Below are 22,812 nucleotides of genomic sequence, written 5' to 3' on the forward strand. Positions count from 1 at the left end.
GTTCTAAGGGCTATACTTCTAGTAACGATTATAACTCTACCATAACCCGAAAGGGCAGGTATTCCTCCATTTTACTATGGGAAAAAGGAGGACGGGAGGTTGAGCAAATGCCAGGTATTTATAGAGCCCTGGTGCCTAGCGCCTAGCTATCTGAGGCATTATGAGTTTGGGGATAAAAAGCTGGGGGGGTGGGTAGGAAGCAGATTCCTGGCTTCCAAATGGACCTGAGGGTTTCAAGCCTCCACATACACTGCTTCCTTCCTTCAATCGGGTTTCCTGACAAGTGCGGCAGAGGCTCTGTGGCCGGAAGTCCTGTGGTCACGGACCCCCAGATTGCAGGCCCCACCTGATGGGTCCTCGAAGCCTCCTGACCACCGTACTGCTCCTGGCCCAGGTGAAGCCGCTGAAGGCCTCCCAGTTCTGCGGCCACCTTGACTACTGGAACCCAGACAACAGGTGCTGTGGCAGCTGCCTGCAGCGCTTCGGGCCGCCCCCCTGTCAGGGTGAGGACCCAGCGCTTCGGGGGGCTCCCCTGTCAGGGTGAGGACCCAGCGCTTTCGGGGGGCCCCGTCAGGGTGAGGACCCAGCGCTTCGGGCCGCCCCCTGTCAGGGTGAGGACCCAGTGCTTTGGGTCACCGCCCTGTCGGGGTGAGGACCCAGCGCTTTGGGGGGGGCCCCGTCAGGGTGAGGACCCAGCGCTTCGGGCCGCCCCCTTGTCGCGGTGAGGACCCAGTGCTTTGGGCTGCCCCCCTGTCCCTAGGCATATATCCAAGCCAGAGAAGGAGGAGCGGGTGAGGAAGTAGGGTCTGTCCTGTTTACTTACTGGTAAACTGAGCCTGTGCGGAAGCGGATAGAGTGGGTTTAAGTAAGATAAGGCAGCAGCGACTATGTGGTGAAGGCTCTGAGGGGAAGAGGTGGTTTTACGTAGAGAACTCTAGGTATGGGCTGAGCTTAGCCAGTATAGGTGGGGCCTGCGTCGAAAAACCTAAAGGAGTCCTAGTGACGCTGTGGTTTAGGCATTGGGCTGCTAACCACAAGGTTGGTGGTTCAAACCCACCAGCCATCTGCAGGAGAAAGATGAGCCTTAGTCTGCTCCTGTAAAGATAGTTTCAGAAGGCCTATATAGGCTTCCTATGAGTCCGAATGGACTCGATGGCAGTGTGTTATTTTGTGTGTGTGTGCGTATACAAATGGTTTCTACGGAGGCTTGTGTGGGGAGGCTGGCTGGGGTGGAGACGGAAGCAGACAGAAGGGGGTGAGGAGCTTAGAGGGGGCGGGGCCTGCGGGGCCAGAGCAATGGAGAAAGGGTGTCCTGAGCGCCAAGAGAAGCCAGATGCGAACGCCTATCTCCCTTTAGACTTTGAGTTCGCGACAAACTGCGGGCTCGATGATTCCGGCAATCACCTAACATACCCCTTCAAAGAATGCCCTGCTGGGTGGTGTAACCGGGAAGGTGCGGAGCTGTGCAGGCCCTGTGGTGGCCGTGCCCCGACCCCTAAGAAGCGCAGCACTGGAACCAAGAAGCGCTGTGCAAAGGTGCTGGGAGCCTGAGGGCCTGGGATTTGCCTGAAGGGGTGGAGATGTCTGGGGCGTGGTTTGGGACGGGGGGTGGGGCCTGCATCCAGGGAGAAGTAGCTGCACTGGGATGGGATGGGAGCAAAATAAAATTCCAAAGCGTCAGGACTGGATCAAAGGTGGGGATGTGGCCTCCTTGAAGATAAGGATGGGTCCTTCGGGCTTAGAGAGCAAGAGTGGGCTGTGGCCCTTGGCTTTACTCCAACTTCCATTCCCAGAGGCAGGTCCCTACCAAGAAGCCCTGCCCACGGCCATATACACCATCTATCAACCTTAGCGCCCAGGAACCCAGCTCACCAGTAACTTCCAGATTGTCCTGGACTTCGGAGCACCAGCACACTCCTGCAGACAGTGTCTCTCCGCAGACCCTGCGGGGCTTTCCCCTGCAGGTGGTGGTGGTGGTGGTAGTGGTCTTACTGGTCACCAGCTCGCTGATCTTCCTGCTTGCCGTACGCAGGTGCCGCTGCAAGAGGAAGGGCAGCCCTGTCCCCTCTCCAAGCTGGGCTTGTGATGGTAGAGACTTGCTCTTCCCCTTGCACTCGGCAGCCCCAGTATCCCTGAAAGCACCAAAGGTCCAGGCCAAGCTGGTCTCTCTGCATCCCCTCCAGGGTACAGGTGAGTCAGGCACTGGGACAGGATGGGGCAGGGGGACTGGAAGGCTGCCCTTATCTCTGCCTTACCCCCTTCCCTGGTCCCCCAGAGCTGCAGACCCTGGAGACACAGCCACTGTCTCTCCTCCTGGATGAGCTGGAGGTGCTGGAGGAGTTGATTGTGCTCCTGGACCCAGAGACTGGGCCAGGTGGGAGCATGGCTTGCGGCACCACTCGGCACCTGGCTGCACGGTACGGGCTACCGGCTGCCTGGTCCACCTTTGCCTACTCACTGCGACCCAGTCGCTCACCACTGAGGGCCCTGCTAGAGATGGTTGTGGCAAGGGAGCCCTCCGCCTGCCTGGGTCAGCTTGCTGCACACCTGGTCCAGATTGGGAGGACAGATGCTCTGCAAGTGTTATCTAAGCTCAGCTGATCTGGGGTGTACCAGCCTAGTCCTCAATAAAGTTTCCCTTGAAGTATCTGTCTGTTGTCTACCCTTTTGGGGTAGAAACCCAGTTGGGCCAAGAATTCTCATTTTCCTTCCAGAAGGGCTCATTCTCATCATTCACACCAGCGTGTGACAGCAACCAGGGCCCCTTGAATAATAAAGAGTTCTGCTACCCCAGGGCCTGCGCATCCCCAAGGTCTCAGATGAGCTCGCTGCTCTGAAGCCTTAGGCAACCTCAGTCTCCTCCCGACTCTGGATGCTGTTCAGCCTCTCATCTCACGTTGAGTGGAGGCTGCCAGGCTTCCTTGGCTTAGGATGGATGTGGATGCAGGTGGGTTCCCCCAGCACCACAAATGGGAAGACCACATCTCCAAACATTGACAGACTTTATTGTGGAGGGGTTCCCACCTGGGACCCCCCCCTCTTAAATAAAAAAGTGCATAGAAAAGAAGGGATTTAGAAACTTTTGTACAATATCTACATACTGGGCCCCGAGGGCAGGAGAGGGCCAATTGCTAGGTGGGCTGGAGGGATGAAGGCAGGGTCCCTGTCACCTGTAGGCCCGTAGCCACCCTGAACATGGGGGTGAGGGTGAGATGCTCTGGAAGGGACTATGGAGTCTCCCCACCCCCAGACAAGGGAGACAATGGCAGAAGGTGGGGTTCCCACAGCTTCAGTTAAGGAAGCGACGGCAGCGCTTGGCGCCACAATTGCAGGGCAGCTTGTTGCTGGCATCCTCAATGGGGAACTTGTAGTCGTAGGTGAGCTCCTCCCCACGCAGGATGCGGCGCAGAGCGAAGATGACAATGTGCTTCTGGCCCTCCACGTGGATGACACGGGAAAAGCAGTTGGGCTCACAGGAGTGGTTGATGAAGCGGGCAGCATTGCCGTGCATCGTGGCGTCTACCACGTCAAAGTCGTCCATGCGGAACATGTAGCACCCAATACCCTACAGGGGTGGGCGAAAGTCAAGGACTCTGGCCCCAGAGAGGTGCCATACTCCACCCACCTCATTCCCATGGCCTGATGGGGAGCCCACCTTCCCATCGTAAAACTTCTCTCGCTTGTCAGTCAGCACAGAGCGAATGACGATGCCCGAGTACTCGATGACCATCTCCCCAGCATCTATGTTGCGTTTACAGAACAAGCCCCTTCCATGGATGGCTGACCTGCAGAGGAGGGAGGCGAGGGGGGCCTCAGGGGGAGGGGGGTGAAACCAAGGCAGCCCCACACCAGGGTGCCTGTCCATCCACCCAAGGGGCATTCTCCCCCCCCAACCCCACACACCTATAGACCCCCACGGCCTCTTTAGACGTCTTCTTGAGGTGACGGAAGCGCATGGCCATGGGCAACTCCAGGCTGGTGGCACGTCTGGGGGGAGGGGAGCATTAGGGTCACACAGGCTGAACCCTAGAAATGACTTCTCTCTTGCTCCAGGTCATCCCCAGCCTCCCTTCATACCTGGTGGACCTGAGCTGCACCTCATCCTCTTCCTCATCACAGGTGGCCCCCTCAGGGAGTACTCGGTGCTGGGAAGCCAGGAAGTTGAACATGTCAAAGGTGCACTTTCTGTAGGTGGAGCAGGGGAGGGGAGAAGAGCAGGAGGAGACTCATGAGTTGTTCCTTCAAAGAGATACTGCCTCCCCATTCAATGGCCTGGCCTTACAGGCAGGGAGGAGGAAGACACAGCAAAAGGAGAAATCCTCCTCTGTGAACTCTGCAGGAGTCTAGTGTCTTCTCTCCAGGCCTCCCTAGGCCCCAGCATGACGCCCCCAACTCTCACCGAAGATAGACCTCGGCACGGGCTGCCCCGTGGGGGTTGAGCGGCGGCTCCTCCTGACCCTCTCCCTGCTGGTGGTAGCGGAACTTGTAGTGCTGGCAATGCTGGGCCCCGGGCAGCTGCTCCGCCAAGAAGATGACAGCATCGTGCTGGATGCCCAGAAGCCTCGCCCCACTCATTCCTGGGGAGTCAAAGGTGACAACAGCCATGTGGAAGGCCCATCTTGCCCTCGGGGAATCATCCCAGCTCCCAGAGTTCCCCACTTACCACTGAAGGAGAGGTGTCTGAGGCGGGCATGCCCGCGGGCCTCTTGCACTTTCTCGATCAGAGCTCTCCAGGCCCCTGAGGGGAGAGAGGACAGATAGGGCCAGAGCTGGGTCAGGACAGTGTTCTCCTGGGCGCTTGCCCTCCCAGGCACCGCCACTCCTGACTCACCCTCTAAGCTCTCTGCCTCCACGCTGAACCCATCCTCACTGCTGATCTGGAAGCGCAGGTGTGGGCCAGCCCGTTTGGGGGCCTGGTTCTCTTTGTCCTCTAGAGGTGGAGGCTCTTCCTCGGAGCTTGAAGCTTCACCTGGTCCCAGGGAGCATGTCAGAGTGGCTGGGGATCACCCTTCCTGGACTCAAAGCCTCTCTCCCCAGGTCCCCACTGCCCTCCCAGTAGACAACACTCTCCCTTCCTCTCCAAGCACAAGCACAGATACTGGGGTCTGATGGCCCTCCTCCTGCTTCAACTGTCAGTGAATCCTGCAGAACAGACATGATTTGTTCCAAAGGGGTCTGCAGGGCCTTCTCTGCACATCTTCTTATCCAGAGGAGCAGGTCCATGGAGCCCTGGAGGGGTGTGCCTTGGTACACCCACCTACGACTCACTCAAACCGAGTGTACACAAATGCCCACCCACCCTATGCTCCTCCTCCTGAGAAACCATCTTGGAGCAATACATTTGCACACACATTGTTTTACGATATAATTCCCTTCTGTGAACACTGCCGACAGAAAGTGTTATGTAGGTCCACACTTACAGGACCACATATCCTGTGCACTGGGAACTAGTTAAGGAATCCCTCAAAGGCTAATTCTGACTAGGTAGTAATTTGCTTTGTGCACTAGCTTTGGGTGCGTTCATCTGAATGACTCACAAGTCTTTTCTGACCCAAAGCCCTGCCCTTGTGGAGTTGACATTCTAGTCTGAGGAGAAACACTAAACAAGTGAAATACACAGGGCCAGATGGTAGAAAACACAAGGTTCACGAGAGGGATGTGAAGTGTTCCTAGAACAACGAAATGAACAGATCATGGAATATTTACATTTAAGAGGAGAAAGAGGATTTTGTTGTCATTGCCACTTTCCAAGTTGTTCATCTAATATTTAAATTTTTAGAAAATGGGGGGTGGAGAGTGGAGTTTTCTAAAAATGCAAACATTTCTTAAAACAGCAAGAAGAGTGTTCACAGACAGACATGTTTCCCATGCTCAGGGAGACCTCGCTGGGACTGAGGAGGGAGAGAGAGAGGAAGCCACTGGGAAGAGGCCAAGGCCCTGAGGCCAGAGTACATTCTAGTGTATTCAAGATCTGAGGGGTGGTCATGAACAGGGAGCAGAGTAGAGGGCAGCGAGGTCATGGGACGATGGGACGATGGGGGCGGCCCTGCACTTCCTGAAGAACCTTGGGGGCTGTGGTGAACGGCATGAGGGTGAAAGGAGAAAGGCTCTGAGCAGAGACAGGTCCTGACTGGACTTCAGAGTGCTAACAGGACCCCTCGGGCTTCTTGTGGGAAACCCACTGTGAGGGCAAAACCCTGCAGGAGGTGGAGGGAGAGGCTGGAGATCAGCCCAAGGGTAGGTGTAGAGCAGTGGTCAGATTCTGAAGAGGTTTAAGACCACACAAACAGATGTGAGTATATAAGTGAAAGGGTGGGGGTGGCAAAGACATCTCTGAAGTTTGGGGCCTGAGTAACTAGGAGGTGAGGGTGAGGAAGAACAGGGTTTAAGAAAAGGTCAACAGCCCAATTGAAGGTACACCAGACTCCTGGCGTGGCACTGGAGGATGAACACTGGACTGTGAACCACAAGACAGGCGGTTCAAACCCACCAGCTGCTCTTGGAAACTCTACACAGGGTTGCTATGAGCTGGAGTTGACTTGATAGCACTTAAGCCGTGAAGCTAGAGAAGAGGACTGGGGAGTAGTGAGGGCAGAAAGGTCAAGGCCAGGGTTCTGGACCGGCACACTAAGTAAAGAGGTGAGTGTGAAGCCCTGGAAGGAAGTGCTGCTGGCTCGTGCAGGATGGGGACTGAGATGGACAAAGACCAGCAGGGACCCTGAGCAGTTGGGGTGGAGTGGGAGGAACAGAGTTCAAATGGCACGCAGTGCACCAGGGAGACAGGAACACACTTGGGAGAGGCAAGGACTCCCAAGTCCAAGCTCTCCCCTGCATCACTTCTCTGGGCCAACCTGCCCACCCTCCCGGCCCTCAGCAGAGCCTGGGAGCCCAACTCCTGCTGTGTGTCCATGGTTCACTCCCAGCTTCTTCCAGCTGCACTCTCACCCTGCCGTTCTACCCCCTGCACACACACGGCTGGCTACATGGGCCACCCTGGCACCTTCTCATTGCCTTTTTTACAGAGCTCTTTCTAACCTGTGGTGGACGTGCTAACATACATGTCTGTCTTCCCCTACCAAAATGAGGCACGATCCCTAAGGGCAGGGACCTGTCTTAAATGGTCACCACGATATCCCCACACCTTCTGTGGCCCCCAAAGTAGCCACTTAGTTAAGTCGTTTCTGGCATCTGCACTCTACGTAATGAGAAGTCCAGGCAACCGGGCAAGCCTCAGGCTGCTTGATGACCAACTTCCCTCACACACTGTCCTCAGTGACCACAACCTAAACAGATTCTTCCCATCAGCAGAGACCGAGCTTCATGGAGTCCATCAGTCACGGCGACTCCTACTGTGTCTAACCCTGTCTGTCTCCGTGAATACATGGATGTTGTCTCTTTTCCTCTAGCTCTGGGTCTCTTGTTCCAAATGGCCACTCCCCCAAGTTTTACTACCTCTCATCTCCTCCTCATGACCCTCAGCTGAGCTTTCCGGCACGGGGCACGGTTCCTGTGTGCGCCTTGTTTGGGTTTCCTCACTGTCTTCAGTTCAGAACTCTCCTTGCCCTGCAGGACCCGCCCACACCTTGTCCCAGTCCTGGACCCCCTCTACCTGACTACTCTCTTCCTCTGGGACACTCCTCTCTCCTGATTTTCTTCCCGCTGTTCCTGCCCATCCTCTAGGTCCTGTGTGGGATCCATCCTCTCTGGATGCTCCCGGAACTTTGTAATTGACTTTACAAGGCTTTACTGGGCCTGGCTGACTAGGCTCTGAGGCGCTCACCTGAACAAAGCTCTTTCAGAGGGCAACTCACACTGAGCTGAAATTTCATCTACTTCTGTGTCTGCCACCAGACTATAAGCTGCTGAGGACACGGTAACTGTAGCACCTGGCCTCGGGGTGGTCGGGGTACAGTTATTTTTGGAAGTGGATCAATTCTCTGTCAGTCAGCCCCCTGAATCAAGTATGGGGAAGGATGCCGTGAGGAAGGGACTGGCTCCTACCTGAGTAGTGGTGCCACTGGGCTTCAAGCAGCAAGTCAGGGGGACCACCAGGGACCCGAGGAAGACTACTGTCTGGCAGAGACAGTAGAGGGGACCGTCCCTGGAGGGGCCTGGGAAGAGAGACCTGTCAGCCAGAGGAAAGGCATAAAAGAACAGAGGTGCCGGGGCCTCCAAGGGAGGAGACTGGCCACTTACCCAGGGCTCTCCTCTCCAGTGGGTTCCTCAGGGTCAGCCAGGTCAAACACACCACGCACAGTGGGGGTTTTCATTCTCACGCGGCTTAACCTGGGCGGAACCGTGACGTTGGACCTCCTTCTCCTTCCCACTTCCCTTGCCTGCTTTCCTCCCCAGGCTCAGCACCTGCACTTACCTGCTGCTACTAAGCCCTGGGACCTGGGGGGAGCCCTCCAAGGACTCGCCATCTTCGTCCAGTCGGGGAGTCTTGTTTGGGGGTGGTGCTGGCGGGGAACGGCCCGAGAAGGTGGACACCCTCTTTATTCGAATGGCCTGGCGGGGTGGGCTGGGGGGTCCACTGCTCAATACCAGTGTCAGTGGAGGGGGCGGGGGAGGGGGAGCAGGGCGAACTACCCCGACACCCACCACTGGCAGTACACTCAGCAAGGGGCCTGGGGGCAGAGTCCAAGAGGTGGGGGCTGTGGAGGGGATGGGAGGGGGCAGGGGAGGTTGTTTCACTGGTGATGGGACAGGCTCGCCCTCCCCAGCCATCTTCACAAACACCTGCCCCAGCTTGTTAACAAGGATGATTTTGGACGTGGCGGGCTTGGGGGGCTCAGCGGCAGGGCTCAGGCTCAACACTCGAACTCCTGGGGCCCCAGGGAGCCAGGCAAATGTCCGGGTGGGGTCAGCTGGGCTGGGGGGCAGGCCCTGGGGGGGTTGGCTGCCATTGGCCAGGGGAGGGGGTGGGGGAAGTGGCTCCTCTCTGGGGCCAGCACCCCCTTCCCCAGGGCCCCCTAGATTTTTCAATACAAAATCCACGATTTCTGACGGCAGGTCTTCAGGAGGTCGGGCCCTGTCCCCTGCAGCCCCGATGACCCCTGCCCGGCCCACTCCTGGCCCTGAGGGTGGAGCCCCCTGGCCCCGAGGCTGCTGGATGGCCTCAGCCTCACTGTCTGTGCCATCGTCCACTCCGTCCAGCTGTTCGATGCGAGGGGTTCCAGGGAGGCCGCCAGGGGTCAGGGCCGGGCCAGCCACCACAGCCACAGGGAAGTGGATGTAGTGGGCGCCAGGACTGGCCTCCTCCTCTGAGCTGTCCCCCAGGCCTCCGTGACTGCTCCCCATGGCCCCTGCAGCCACAATCTCTTCCTGGAAGGGCTCAGTCCCCAGCAGGCTGGCTGCAAAGTCCAGATCAGCAGCACTCAGTCCTGACACCACCTCCATGTCCTCAAAGTCTGGGCCCAAGTCTTCAGTGGGTGGCGGAGGAGATGGGGCTGGGCCAGGGGGAGCCAGCTCCCCTGAGGTAGGTGTGAGGGCTGTAATGACTGAGGTAGGAGGGGGCACCCTGAGCTGAGGGGAAGTTCTGAGGGGAGAAGAGGCCCGCCGTGAGGGTGGCAGCCTAGGGGCCAGGGGACTGGGACGGCGAGAGCGTCTTGGGGGAGCTGGGAAGTCTGGGTCTCCCACGGTCGGGATGTGGTGAGCCAGAGAAGATGGGCTTCCTGTAGGTGGAAGGCTCAGCATCAGAATCAGTCAGGAGCTCCTGCCTCACCCCCCGCCAGCCATCCCTGTACGTCCGCATGCTCCCAGATGCTCACCAGGGGAGGGCAGGGGTCCAAAGGAGACACCCCCCAAGGGCCTCCGGGATGGTGAGTAGTTGGGCACTTTGATTCGCGCCCCCGAGAAAGAGCGGGGGGCTGGAGGGACGGTGATGCTTGGATCTGACCGAAATGGGAGATGCAGGTTCTGAATAAGTGGGTGATGCTCAGGAGCTCCGGGAGGGAGGGTATCTGTATCTGGCAACAGGTTCTCATGATCTTGGGGCTCTGAGGAGGCAAGAAGACAGCAGCAGGGGCAGCGGGGTGCTCCCAATAGTCTCTTGTCACATCAGGCCAAACGGGCCTACTCTGCCTGACTCTGACCTGGTTCACGCACACATCAGTCACCCCTCCGTGATATCTATTGCTGTTGATGAGTGCTATGGAGTCAGTTCCAACTCAAAGCGACCCTGTACAGGGTTTCCGAGGAGTGACTGGTGGATTTGAACTGCTGGCATTTCAGTCAGCAATCCAGTGCTTAGCCTACAGTTCCACACCAGCACTTCCTCTGCAGCCCACCTCACTCATCTTTGTCATCTCCCCACCCCAGCCAGTCATCAGGGCTGCCTATGGCTCTCTCATACTGGTTCTGCCCACACACACCACTGGGTTGGTACTCACTCCAGCATGGCCAGTCCTACCACTTTCTGACTCGCTCTGAGCATCCATGCCACATCAAACACATCGCCCCATCCTGCAGCTGCAGGCTCCCATTAGCTGGCTCCACCCAACCGCCGCCTCCTCCCAACATTCCCTTGATTCCCGGCTGGGCAGATGTGCCCTCCTCCTCCTGCGCTTCTTGTCAGGCTGCAGCCTGGAATCAAGCCCCTCCTCCCGTCTTGCTCACAGAGACCTCACTTTCTCTTTACTCGGCTTCAAGCCCGTTCTGTGTCAGCTACAAGTTCTGAACTGAGTCGATGCAATTTAATACCTGGCTCCACCACTATGTTAGCTGGCTCCACTAACTTGACTATAGTAAAGAGGGGCTTGGACTCCCCTCAAAGGGCTGTCAGGTGGTGGTGGTGTTGCTGTTAAGTGCCGAGGGGTCGGTTCCAACTCATTGCAACCCTGTATAAGGAAGGCTTCCACAGAACAGCTGGTGAATTTGAACTGTTGACCTTGTGGTTCCCTGTCTAGTGCTGACCCTATAGCTCCATACTAGGAGTCCTGGCAGCACTACAGGCTAACTGCCGGCTTCCTAACTACAAGGTCAGTGACTCCAAAGCTGTCTGTCAGTCTCCGAAACCCAGAGAAGGAAGCAGTTCTACTCTGTCCTGTTGGGTGGCAGAGAGGTGGCGTGGACTTGATGGCAGTGAGGAAAATGCTGAACACAACCCTGGCACATTGTAGTTATCGACACTACAACGAGCCAACAGCTGGCGAGTGTCCCAGAGTTAGTTTAGGAGAGAAACTGAGGCAGGGCCCAGCGGTACCTGGGGAGGGGGCGGGGCTGTGCACAATGGTCTGGTTCTCTTCGGCCGCCTCCAGGTGAACCGGCTCTTCCCTTGGCCCCCACGGCCGATACTCCAGAATCCGGCACCGATACCAGCAGCGCCGCCGAGCGTCCACCGTGCTCCAGTACAGACGGGAACACCTGGGGGGCAGGCACGTGGGACAAATGGGTTACAATACAGAAAATGGGATTCAGCCCTGGAGTCCGCTGACCCTGACGAGTACCCCCGGACTGCTCACTGGTAGCCAATGGGGAAGAGCCGTCCTTCGCAGTCCGAAAGATCAGACAGAGTACCCAGGGAGTCAATGCGGATGGAGCCTAGGGAGCAAAGGAGAGGTCAGAGGTGGTGCAGCCTGGCAAGCATGGAAGGAGACGGTAGATGGCAGGTGGCTTACCAATGAGCACATTGATGGCATCAGGTTCAAGGCCCGTCAAGAACTTTCGCTTGAAGTTGATGCCCTCAAAATCCACATAGACGCGGCGGAGAACATCAAAACCGTCGGGGGTCACGATCTCCTAGGAGGTTAGTGATGGGTGGGGGCTGGATTGGTGGGGAGCAAGGGGAATGCAAGGGCGAGGCTCTGTAGGTAGGGACTGAACAGTCGGGGATTTGGTCTCAAACCCTCTGGGGAGACACATAAATACAGAGGAAGCACTGAGAGCAGCAAGGGCCAGGCCTGGCCACACCGGGGGTCTCCATGTACAGAAGCATTCCCAGGGGTCAGGGCAATTCAAAGGGGAGGAAAGAGCAATGGCGAGCTGTCTCCCCCACGGCTCTCGGCCCACCTTGCCATCTAGCAGGTCGGTGTGCTTTTGGCAGAACACTTTCTTGTCATCCTGGAAGATGCAGTAGCTGGCCCGGGCACACATGAAGTGGAAGTTGCTAAGACAGGAGGATAGGCAGCAGCCCACGGTGGCTCCAGGCTTCAGGCAGAGCTCACAGCGCTGTGGGTGGAAGGGGCCAGGGCCTGATACTCAGTGTGGCTGTCCTTGACACCTGGCGTGGGCCGTGGCAAGCCTGGCACCTCACACAACAAAGGCACTCACCAAATGCAGCCTCCCCCCCCAGCTGCAGCCAGGGCCAGGTGCCCATCACAAGGGCTTCAGGATTGGTGAAGCAAGGTATTGTAGTAGGGAGAAAGATAACAGCAGTCCTGGCTTGGTGCTATAGGGTAAGCACTGGACTGCTAACCAAAAGGTCAAGGTTGAAACCCACCAGCTGTTCTCATAAACTATGCTAGGCTGCCATGAAGTCGGAACTGACTGGAGAGCACTTAACAACAACACTAACTAAAGTGACAGTCATCATCTCTCCCGCTGTTTCATGTAATCCTTATGACGGACACACAGGGCAGGCTCCTCTATCATTACAATTACACATGGGGGGCTTGAGGTTCCCGACAGGACCTAGGGCTCTAACACATCTCACTTTGTGGGGACATAACTAAAGGCCACACGGCACGGAAAGCTGCCAGCAGTCAGGCAGACAGAAGCCTTCCAACTTTTAGTCTCTCGGGCTTCTAACCCAGTCTGTGGCCAGAGAGCACACACAGGACACTACAACACCAGACTTCTGGGACAACGAAGGTACTTAGGACCAGCAGTGAAAGGATACGGCCCTGGAGAGGAAGTCAAGGGCCGTCTCCTCGGACCCGACACCCTTGACCCTGAGGGAGGCCCACCTCTCAGGCCCCTGCCCTCACCATCTGCCTCCCTCGGGCCACAGCAGCGTGCACATTCTTGAGGGAGCCATCGTTCTCCTCAAACACTTCGGCCGACCAAATGGCACAGTTGACGTGTGTCCACTCATTCTGCCCAATGTACAGGAGCCGCCCTGCCTCCTAGAGTTAACAGGAGGGTGATGTGACTGGGGGCCCCTGGGAGACAGACCCCACAGCCTGGGCCTCTCTGAAGCCAGCACTCACCTTGGAATCTGCATCCCCGTACTTGAGGCAGAGAGCACACTGACGCGGGTCCTCCAAGTGTGAGAACGTGGCTGGGTCCTCGCCCTGGGAAGCTGGACCACATGTGAGGAGGGAGGAGGAGAATCAGGACCCAGAGCCCAGCCCTGACTCAGGAGCCCTGGCTTCTAGTTCCTACATCACAGTACCTGCTGAGGGGCCTCCGGGAGGCTGTCCGGATTCTGGCGTCTCTGGCTCCTGCTGCCTCCACTGAGCATAGACATGGTCCAGGGATGGGGGCAACACTGCATTGGGAAGGACTCCACTGTGGACAGAAAGGTAAGCGTCACTCACACCTAACAAGAGGCTGGACCTGGTCCTGCCCACACTGCCAGCCTCAGCATGCTCACCACCTCTCGTCCTCTGCATGTGGACTTCTTTCAGCCCCCAGACAAGCCAAGCCCTCCCAGATCGCCTCTGACCCGGGAAATGCTGTTTCTTGTGCCAGGGTACTCATCCTCACACCTCAGCTTGGAAGTCACCTCTTGGAAGGCTTCCCAACCCCAGGCTCAGGCAGCTGTCTCCCCTTGGTCTTCCCTATCTGGGTCTGATCATCTGGGTCTCAGTGCCTACCCAGACCCCCGAATGTGAGTTCTTTAAGCACACAGCCCACTCTGACTTGCTCACTGCTGTGGCCCCAATAGTGCCTTGCATGAGCATCTTACTGAGCACTCAGCATTTTGGCTCATCTAGACCCACAAGGCCATCTCCTCCAGGTCTGCCATCCCCTTGTCCTGTCTCCACACCCCAACTCCACTCCTCATCTATCTTCAGCCCAGTCTTCAAGGACCGGTGAAGGCCCAGGTGTCCTTGCCTTGGCCCCGGTTCCCTGCTTCCCCTCCTGCTACTCAGCCTTGCTCACTTTGGTAGCCGGGTACTCCGTCGCCAGTACTTTGGGTCGTGGGCGTCGAACCAGCCGAACGCAGACTCTAGCAGCTGCGGAATGGGTTAACAGAGTGAGAAGACCTGGTTTCCTAGAAGTTTTGGCAGGCCAGCGTCTCCCTGCCACTCCATTCAAACCACTCCACGGGTACCCCCCCAAAGAGCTCACTTTCAGCAGGAGCCCCTTCATCTGGCTTCCAGCCCGGCGCTCTGGGGTCTCTCCTTCCTCTGAATGTCTTGTCAGGATGCCCACCATGTCCTCCATGAAGCTGTGCTGTAAGGGGGCTTGTTAGGGCCTGAGGGCCCCCACCCCAGCCCTCTCCTCCGGGCACCCCAGTTATTCCCCTGTGTCCCACTCACCACAGATTTGTAGTGACCATCCTCAAAGCGCTGACTCACAGCTTGCAGACCACAGGGCCCCGGGTGCAGCCGATTCCCATCCTGCCCACACTGTAATGGGAGGCAGGGGAGGTCAGCAGGGTTAGTGGCAGGCCCAGCCCCACCCGCTCCTGCCTCCTGAGCTCTCCAGACCTGGGCGCACAATAGCAGTGGGCCTGCCACCTTGGAGCTCAGCAGGCCCTGGAGCACCTGGCGCAGGCCCCCCCGTAAGGCCCCGTTCAGAGCCTCTCGCCAGCGAGGGTGTTGCGTGGTCCCGGCACACGGCCCACAGGTGTACAGCACTGAGTCCGGCAGCCCGGAAAGGATCTCATAGTCCTCATCTGGAACAGCAGGGTGGGGAAGGAGAAGATGGCTAAGGAGGCTGCCAAGGCCACGGTGCCCACCTGGCCTCTAAGGAAAAACCCTGGAAGTGCAGTTGGTTAAACACTGGGCGCTAAGCCCACGGTCAGCATTTCACACCCCGCAGCCGCTCCTCAGGAGAACAATGAGCTGTCTGTTCCCGTAAAGATTTACAGCCGTGGCTACTCTCAGGAGCAGCTCTCCTCTCTCCTACAGGGTGGCTATGAGTCTACACTGCAGGCAGTGGATAGGTCCTCTGGGTTGGGGTCCGTGGGCAGAGGGGTTGGGCAGGGAGCCTGCAGGGCTGGGTTCTCCCCACTGACCTGAGAGTCCCTCGCACTTGGCGTGGACCCAGTGTTCACACTGCGCACACTGCATCATCTTGCTCTCATAGTCGTTGTCTTCGTAGCAGCGTGTGCAGATGGGGCAGTAGTTCCCTGGAGGACAAGGTAGGAGGAGGGAGTCAGAAGGGATGGGGTGACCAGCTACCCCTCAGTCGCTCTCGGGGACCAGCCAGCCCTTGACTACTGCACGGGCTTCTCCATCATACCCTCGTCTTTGTCCTCACCAGGCCCCAGGAGCTGACTGAGGCCGCCGCCTCACCGGCAGGGCCTACTAAAATACTGCCTAAGTAAATGAGGCAAGGCGGGGTTTGTAAACTGCTCAGTGGAGAGGCGAAGTTTCAGGAGGGACCTCAAGGACCACCACCAAGAGGATGGCATCCCTGGGGCTCCACTCCACTGCCCTCAGAGCCGCTCTGCGGCTGCATGGCTACAGGTGGACACACACTAGAGAAGAGCTCTCGTCTAACTGCCCGTCTAGGAAGCGGCCCCACTCCCCCGTGGCCCCCACGCTCCAGTCCCCCCTGCCAGGTCCCCACCTTTCTCATAGAGCTGGGTGCACCTGGGGCAGAGGCTGTAATCTCCAGACCACTCGACATCCCAGTTCTTGCCTGGAGTGGCCCCACAGCTCTTACAACGCACACAGGCTGAGCAGATCTAGGGGAGCAGTGGGATATTAGGGGTGACACGAGGTGACCATGGACAAGGAGTAGGGGGGCAGGCAGCAGGGAAGCCACGAGGGAGGTGAGGAAAAAGAGAAAATATGTGCAGGAATGAAGAGGAGGAGGGAAGGAGGGAGGGCAGACTCGAGGCAGGAGGCAAGAGATCCTGAGAGGCAGGATAGGAATGAAGCAGGAGGGTGATGGGATAAGGCTAGAGCAGGGGGTTCTGGTCCCGGGATGACAAAACATGTTGAGTCCCTGAAACCCTGACACGCATGTTCTATATACAAGCTTTATCTCTGCGAAGCTTTTTTGAAAAGGAGGTGTTCCATGGATCAAATTTCTCAAAGGACTCCCAATCCTTCCCTCCTCCTGAATGCCCCGGCATCGAGCAAGTCTCGGGAACCAAGGCGTGTGGGCCCCATCTCTCACCCAGTGGCGCCGTTTGCGAGTGGCCCGGGTAGGGTAGCTGGGCCCCAGGCAGGCTGGGTGGTAAGCATGGCGGCAGCGCTCACACTCCAGGAGGTGCTGGTGGTGGACAAAGACAGCAATGGCAGCACCTATTAGCATAGGAACACCCCGCTCCTCAGTGCCTCTACCCTGCCTGTGGTCAAACCTTGGTCCCCCGGCCTTTGCGCCCACAAACGTGGCAGAACTTGCAGCGACGGCAGCACCAGGTATCATGATGCTGGGGTAGGGGCCGCTCAGCCTCCTCCAGGCAGAAGGGGTGGAACGGGTCACAGCAGACTTGGCAGAACACCAGCTGGGGACACAGGGAGAAAACGGATACAAAAGTACTGGTCAGAAGGCCAGGGGATAAGACAGCAGGGGGCAGGGCCACTGGGCACTTGGGAGTTTTTGACAGAGAGTAACCTCATGCAGGCCTTTGCTGGCACACAGTAAGCACACCATCGGCGGCCCCCCAGGCACAGAAGTGAGCACGCTCAGGCCACCCATCAGCCACACGTTCTCCAGGTCACAATCCTCCTGAAGGAGAGAGGACACATGGTCAGGAAGCAGTCACGGACCCATCCTTAAAACCCTGGGTTCACACACCTGCCTCTGTCAACGTTGCCGTACCTTAAAATCCACACGCACACGGTGAACGCCATCTGGGGACTTCTGTTTCCCAGTCCAGCCATTAGGAAAAGAAGCAAAGGGACCAGGGGCCAAAGCATCCTATGGAGGGAGGGTGGGGCTGGTCAGAGGCTGCGAGTCCCATCCCCTGGAACTTCCTCTCGGCCTGCTTTCCCTGCTGGCAAGGCCCACTTTAGTCCTCAAGGCTGGACCTCTGGTGTGGGCACTCCGCTCGGCCCAATACCTTAACTTGCCAGGAAGCCCCTAGAGGACAGGTGTCTTCCCTAACACAAGCCACAGGGGATCTTGGTGTAGGGCCATGCTGACCTTGTCCAAGCGCCTTCGGGCTTTGAGCTGCACCACAGGTTGCAGGGTAGGTTTTCTAGGCCGGCTCTGCTCCTCGGGTTCTGGTACTGGCAGCTCTAGGCGGGACAAATCAGCAGTGAGAATCCACACCGCCCCTGATCCATCCCCTCTTCTTCACCCCCATTCAAATGTCACTCAGATTCCACAAGGCCTTTTCCAATTAACCAAGACCCATGAGGATAACCCCTAGGTCTCACCCAATAAGCTCACTAAACACCTCACACACCAACTCTGGGCCTACCCTCCAGCCTCCTCCTTTTCTGTCCTCAGCCTGACAGAGCTGAGCCTGGCACCCTGTCCCTTCCACAGATACAGGACTAACTTCTTGGGAGAGGAAGCAGCAAGCAACTCGCACCATTCTCTCGGGGGGTCCGACGCCGGGGAGCAGGGGGACCCCCGGGCTCCGAATCGTCCGAATCCTCGAAGATATCATAGGAGGGTCGCTGTTTGACGCAGCGCCGGGCTGACTTGCGCTGTAGTAGGAGGGAGTCCTGCTCCTCGGACCCTGGGGGGGCCACCACCTCCTCCCGGGAGCCCCCGGATCCCGCCCCCCGGCGTGGGCCTGGGGGACCAGGGGAGGCCTCAGGAGATTCATCGGAATCCCAGGGCAACAGCGTCTTCACTATCGTCCGGCCTGTGGGAACAGGGGACTTAGTGGGATTTGAGTTCAGCCAGGGACAGAGGCAAAGCTGGGACAGAGAAAAGCCAGACAAAAAGGCGCTCAAAAGAGAGCAAATATGGAAGAAGAACCAAAAAAAAAAGCACATAATGGAAAGAACAAACAATGGTGGTGCATGGTAAAGACACACGAAGCACGGAAGGCAAAACATGGCTTCCTGCGTACCCTGAACACACGCTTCTCAGACCCTTACCTTTCTTAGCCAGCCGCTCCATCTTCCGAGCCTCTATCTTGTCACACTTCCGGTATCTGGGGAGGGGAGCAGCACGTCACCAGGGTAGGGGACTGGTGTTCTGGGGGAAGAGAGGAAGCTCTCCACAAGGATGCCAATCCCACTGCTCTGGTTGGACACAGAGAGGCCGGGGCAGGAGGCTTGGGTGGCTGACAAACCAGGGGTGGGAATGGAGGCTACACCCCAGTTACTCACACACAGCACTGTTTCTTGGTGTTGGGACCCCCAAACTTGGGCTTGTCCAGGCAGTTGACACAGGACCCACAGTCTTGCACACGCAGGCAGCCCCGGCAGTGGCCACACCGTGCCATTCGCATCTTCTTGCCATGGTGGGAGGGCAGCGAGCGCCGGGGTGTGTGGGTCAGTGTCCCTGCAGACCCTGTAGGTTCTGAGTCCCCCCCAGGCCCTGCTGACTCCACCTTTCCCTGCTGGGACTGTGATGGAACACTCTCAGTCTCAGACGCTGATGACGTATCTATTGCAGCAGACAGGAGAGGAAGGAATGTGCCACAAGTAGCCTCTGGCTCCCACTTGCCCACACCCCATTCAAAATCCCATTTTGAGACCTAGCCCTCCAACCCACCTGCCATCTAACCCAAGCCTTGAATCCCACTCTCCTGGGCACCTCCCTCCCTACCCTCTGTGGCGAGGTCCTGCCGATCCCGGAGAGGGAGGGCACTGAGGCGGGGGACATCTTCTGGCACCATGGCCCGGGCCTGACCCAGGGCCACAGCAGCATGACGGCAGACATGTTTGATTCGGGGGCCTTGCACTGGGGACTCAGGGCCCTGGGGGAGGAGAAATCAGGCACACGTGTGTGTGGGGTGCTCCTTGTGTTCCTCCAACCAGCCTTTTTTATTGGGGGGGGATCGGGGGGAGGTACTGCTCCTACTGCATACCGAGGGTCTCTCTCTCTTAATTTCCATCGATTCATCTTCAGACTTGACAGAACCTCTGTCTGGGATCTGCTTGACCGTGCCCACAGCCTCCTCCATCTGCCCTCCAGGGCTCAGCTAGGGGTTACAAACAGGGTCAGGGGCTGGGAAGATGCAGCTAGGCAATAGGTATGGGGAAAGGTAACGGGTCAGGGAAGGAGCCCAGGAGACTGGCCAGTGGGGCAAGGACTGGTTTGGAGGATTGCCTGCAATGGTGAAGGGCGCCTAGGAAGGCAGGAAATCAAGGGGCTGTAGGGGACAGAAGGTAGACGGACTCGACGCAGAAACCCAGCCACAGCACCATGCTCACCAGCATTGAAGACGCCACCTTCTGTTGCTGCTGCTGGTCGATCTTGAAAAGCTGCACCTTGGCTCTCTTGAGGAGGCTGAACATTTTCTCCTCTACCCCCGACAGTGGTAAGGAGCCCAGGCCCGCGAGCCGAGCCTTTTCCAGCGGGGGTGCTGGCTGCAGTTCTAACTGGGGCTGTAGTGGTGGTTGCTGAGGTGGAGGTGGAGGTGGCTGGGGGAGGAGCTGAGCTTGCGAGGCCTGCATGGGCTGCTGTAGCTGAGCCAGAGGCTGCTGCCCATGGCTCAGGGCTGGAGTCCCAGGACGGGGCTCCTCAGCCTTCACAGTAGCCACCACAGGGACAAATCGAGGCAAGCTGAGGTGGTTGGTGCGGCCCACGGCCCGAGGCTCAGGCTCAGCTGGAGAGTCATCAGCAGGAGGTGGCTCTGGCTCAGGGGCTTCAGGGGTCCCAAGAGGAGGAACAGTGAGCACCGATTCATAGATTTTCCGGTGGGCCTCGCTTGGAGTAAACTGAGGGGCACGGAGAAGCAGGGGCCTCCGAGTTGGAGTTGTAGGGGCAGGGGGCGGGGCAGGAGGTGGGGCAGGAGGTGGTGGCGGTGGCGGTGGCGGCAGCTCCCGGGTCAATGAAGTCCAGCGAAATGTGGGTTCTCTTAGAATTGACCTTCTCTTCTCAGGGAGGGGGGCAGGAGTAGATGGAGGGGTTGGGGCGCGTGGTGGGGAAGGGGCTGGTGCTGGTTCCTGAGGGGGCAGTGGGGAGATGGCAATGGGAGGCCTCACAGCAGGTGACATCTCCACTTTTGGGGGCCTGGGAGGATCTTCATCCATGAATCGCCGGGGTGTCTTGATGATACGGGAAGAGCGGGCACTCACCACAGGCATGATAAATTGCCGTATATTCTTTAGGAAGGTGGTACTTTTGGGGGGCAGGGTGGGACTGTCTTCTGGAGGGCCCCCTGTGGTGATGCTGGGGGCTGGAGTGGGAAGGGAAAGACCCTCTGGCCCCGCCCGAGCAGCTTCCCGCTCTGCCCGCTGACTGGGCGTCAGAGGAGGCCGGCCTCTCTTCCTGGAGCAGGTAGCTGGGACCACGGTAGAAGGGGCTTCTTCCCGCTCCTCAACAGCAGGAGATGGAAGAGGGAGGTGTAGGGGCGAGGGAGGCAATGGGGATGGTGGGGAGCAAAGTGCAGGTGGAGGAGATGCTGAAGGGGGGGGGAGGGGGGGAGGGGCTGAGGGAGTCAGGGGTGGTGACAGCAGCTTGGCCTCGTCCTCCTTGGCTAGGACCCCTTCTTCCTCAGCCACTGGTCTGTCTTCCTTGTCGTGCCCCTCCTCCTTGACTTGTTTCTCTTTCTCCTCCTCTTCCTCCTGGAGATTCTGCTCTGGCTTTTTCCCACAGGGGTCCCCTTCCAGTCCAGATCCAACTCTTTCTTGAGGGGAATCCTGCCAACTTTCTCCATGGAGATCTTGACTCTGGCCTAACTCCGACGTCAAGGATAATTGGCCCACCTTCACTTTTTTGGCTTTTGAAACAAACTTGATCACAAGTGGGAGCCCACCTCGGCCCCGGCCCCGGCCTCCACGGCCTCCTCGCCCAGACTGTCCTCCACGCTTGGGGGTCCCAGGACCTGGGCCGGGCCCCTCCTTGCACTTCCAACTGCCAGTTCTGCACTTTACTGGAACCACAGGAGGTGGGGGTTCAGGTTTGGGGATTGTCACAGCAGCTTCAGCTACCACTACTCCTGGTGGCTTCTTCCTGGAGGGGCCTGCTGGCCTTCCCGGGGGCCGTCCACGAGACCGTCGGGGGGTAGAGGGCTCACATGCTCGGCTCCGGGGAAGAGGAGGTGCCTGGGCCCGCCGAAGAAGTTCAGTCAATGCCTGTACCATCCGTTCTGTGCCCTCCTCACCCCGTTTCCGGGCAGGGGTCTTTGGGGGGGTGGGGCCCACATCTGGTAGGCGAGGAGGCGGAAGGGGGGTCGTCTTATGCTTGCGGCCCCGGCCTCGGGGGGCTCGACCTAAAAGGAGAATAGGTGTGGGGAGATGGGTCAAGCAGGCCCTGCAGACCCAGAAAGTGTTCCAGGAAGGCAGGGGCTAAGTCTTACTTATCTGTTTCCCCCACAGCCCAAGTTAGCTTAGGTTTTGAACACAGACCACACTCAGCGACGCTGGAGACTCGAGTTTAACAGGGAAGAGCTGACACAAAGAGCAAGAAAAATAACGTTCCTGTAAAGCTACAGAGACCGTGTTTCCCCATCACTCACCTCGCTGGGATCGGAGCGCAGAGCGCAGGGAACTGGGGGCCACGTCTTCATCTGAATGAAAACCCTGAAACTCCTGATTTGGGGGGCCAGGGGTGGAGGGGAGAAACACCAGTCAGTGCCAAAGCCCTCATTCCACAAGTGGGGCTCAGGTACCCCACTTAACAAACCCTTACCTATTGACAATAGAATCAAGAGACTGAAGTGAGGGATCAAAGGGGCTCGAGGCACAGGCTATTCTGAACCCCCACCTCCAGGGCCAGACTACACCAACACAGCTGTCAGAGGTTCACTGGCCCAGAATGGGAACGCGCTAGTCTCGTCAGGTCTGGCAGTAAGGCCCACACGCGTACTCTTAACTCAGAAAAGTGGGACCCCTGTAAATGCTCTCAGACCATAGTTTTCCTGAATGAAGACGGAAAATGTACCAAGGGGGCGGAGGAGTGGGATGAGGGGGCATCAGGTGATGTATTATATTAGGATGCGCTCAGCGCGGCTCCTAAGTAATGGAATCACACCTTCCTGCTAGAGCTGAGAGTCCAGGGGTTAAGTCCTCGGCTGAACCACAGTGTCCATCTCAGCCTGGATCCCAGGATTCCCTTACACCCCCGGGCCCCAGGAGGAAGCCCTCCTGCTCCCTGAGCTCTCTCTCGGAATTGGGGCACTGGTGAAACCAGGGAAGAAATGTCAGGGATGATGAAGCCAGGCCGGCAGCCTACAGGTTAAGAGGCTGCTGTCAACCACCAGTGGCCAGGCATGCAATCCCCACTGTCTCCTCACCCACACCTTGACTGCTCGGGTCTGCCGACCACCAAGAAGCATCAGGCCAGGACCCTCCCGCTGGACCCAACGCCGGCCCAAGAGACCGGCTTGCAGCCACTTCCAGAGGCCCCAGCCACCGAGAGCTCCGTGCAACCTGCCAACTCCCAGGCCTATTTCCAAGACCCCTTCCCTGCAGGGGCCCTAAGGAGCCCACTGCCCCCACAACAGCCCTCGGGGTCACCCCGAGCCCTGGAAGCCCCTGGCCTGCCCCGCCCGGCGCTGGGGACACCTCCGATTGCCTCACCTCATCGTCCGACTCCCCGTCACTGCTCTCTTCCTCCGGCACCCAGCCCCGGCTCAGGCCCCAGCCTCGGCCCCGGCCCCGGCCTCGGCCCCGC

General features: G+C 58.2%; 2 protein-coding genes across 2 annotated transcripts; one reads left to right on the top strand and one right to left on the bottom strand.

Moving 5' to 3' along the window:
- The first annotated feature begins 349 nt into the window (after positions 1–349).
- On the top strand, positions 350–2,631 carry IGFLR1 (IGF-like family receptor 1). Its single transcript, XM_006867412.1, is given in 4 exon segments — positions 350–503; positions 1,358–1,536; positions 1,794–2,190; positions 2,276–2,631. Coding segments are annotated over 4 exon segments (1,086 nt in total).
- A 354-nt stretch (positions 2,632–2,985) lies between these two features.
- KMT2B (lysine (K)-specific methyltransferase 2B) lies at positions 2,986–22,806 on the bottom strand. The gene is made up of 37 exons (XM_006867353.1): positions 22,719–22,806; positions 21,656–21,728; positions 19,407–21,409; positions 19,061–19,174; positions 18,799–18,949; positions 18,357–18,636; positions 18,123–18,178; positions 17,606–17,884; positions 17,212–17,306; positions 16,888–16,986; positions 16,681–16,794; positions 16,424–16,570; positions 16,240–16,335; positions 15,685–15,802; positions 15,128–15,241; positions 14,598–14,785; positions 14,427–14,516; positions 14,236–14,340; positions 14,047–14,120; positions 13,334–13,449; positions 13,149–13,240; positions 12,927–13,064; positions 12,010–12,168; positions 11,619–11,739; positions 11,463–11,541; positions 11,204–11,364; positions 9,771–9,998; positions 8,372–9,674; positions 8,197–8,286; positions 8,002–8,111; positions 4,832–4,969; positions 4,664–4,738; positions 4,400–4,577; positions 4,078–4,185; positions 3,904–3,987; positions 3,656–3,785; positions 2,986–3,565 (listed from the first exon to the last, which is right to left on the bottom strand). Exons 3-37 carry the CDS (start codon positions 21,279–21,281, stop codon positions 3,290–3,292), a joined length of 7,581 nt encoding a protein of 2,526 aa, XP_006867415.1. The 5' UTR covers positions 21,282–21,409; positions 21,656–21,728; positions 22,719–22,806; the 3' UTR covers positions 2,986–3,289.
- Between the last annotated feature and the right edge of the window lie 6 nt (positions 22,807–22,812).

Source organism: Chrysochloris asiatica, unplaced genomic scaffold (genome assembly GCF_000296735.1).
Source record: "Chrysochloris asiatica unplaced genomic scaffold, ChrAsi1.0 scaffold00104, whole genome shotgun sequence".
Classification (NCBI taxonomy): Eukaryota; Metazoa; Chordata; class Mammalia; order Afrosoricida; family Chrysochloridae; genus Chrysochloris; species Chrysochloris asiatica.

Bases quoted from the DNA above. Each gene is read 5' to 3' on its own strand.
- KMT2B (XM_006867353.1), bottom strand. From the start codon at position 21,281: ATGGTACAGGCATTGACTGAACTTCTTCGGCGGGCCCAGGCACCTCCT. The intron at 11,740-12,009 runs GTGGGCCGAGAG...CTAACCTCCTAG, and splicing joins CCGACCTGCTAGATGGCAAG to GAGATCGTGACCCCCGACGG. The intron at 3,566-3,655 runs GTGGGCTCCCCA...CCACCCCTGTAG, and splicing joins AGAAGTTTTACGATGGGAAG to GGTATTGGGTGCTACATGTT.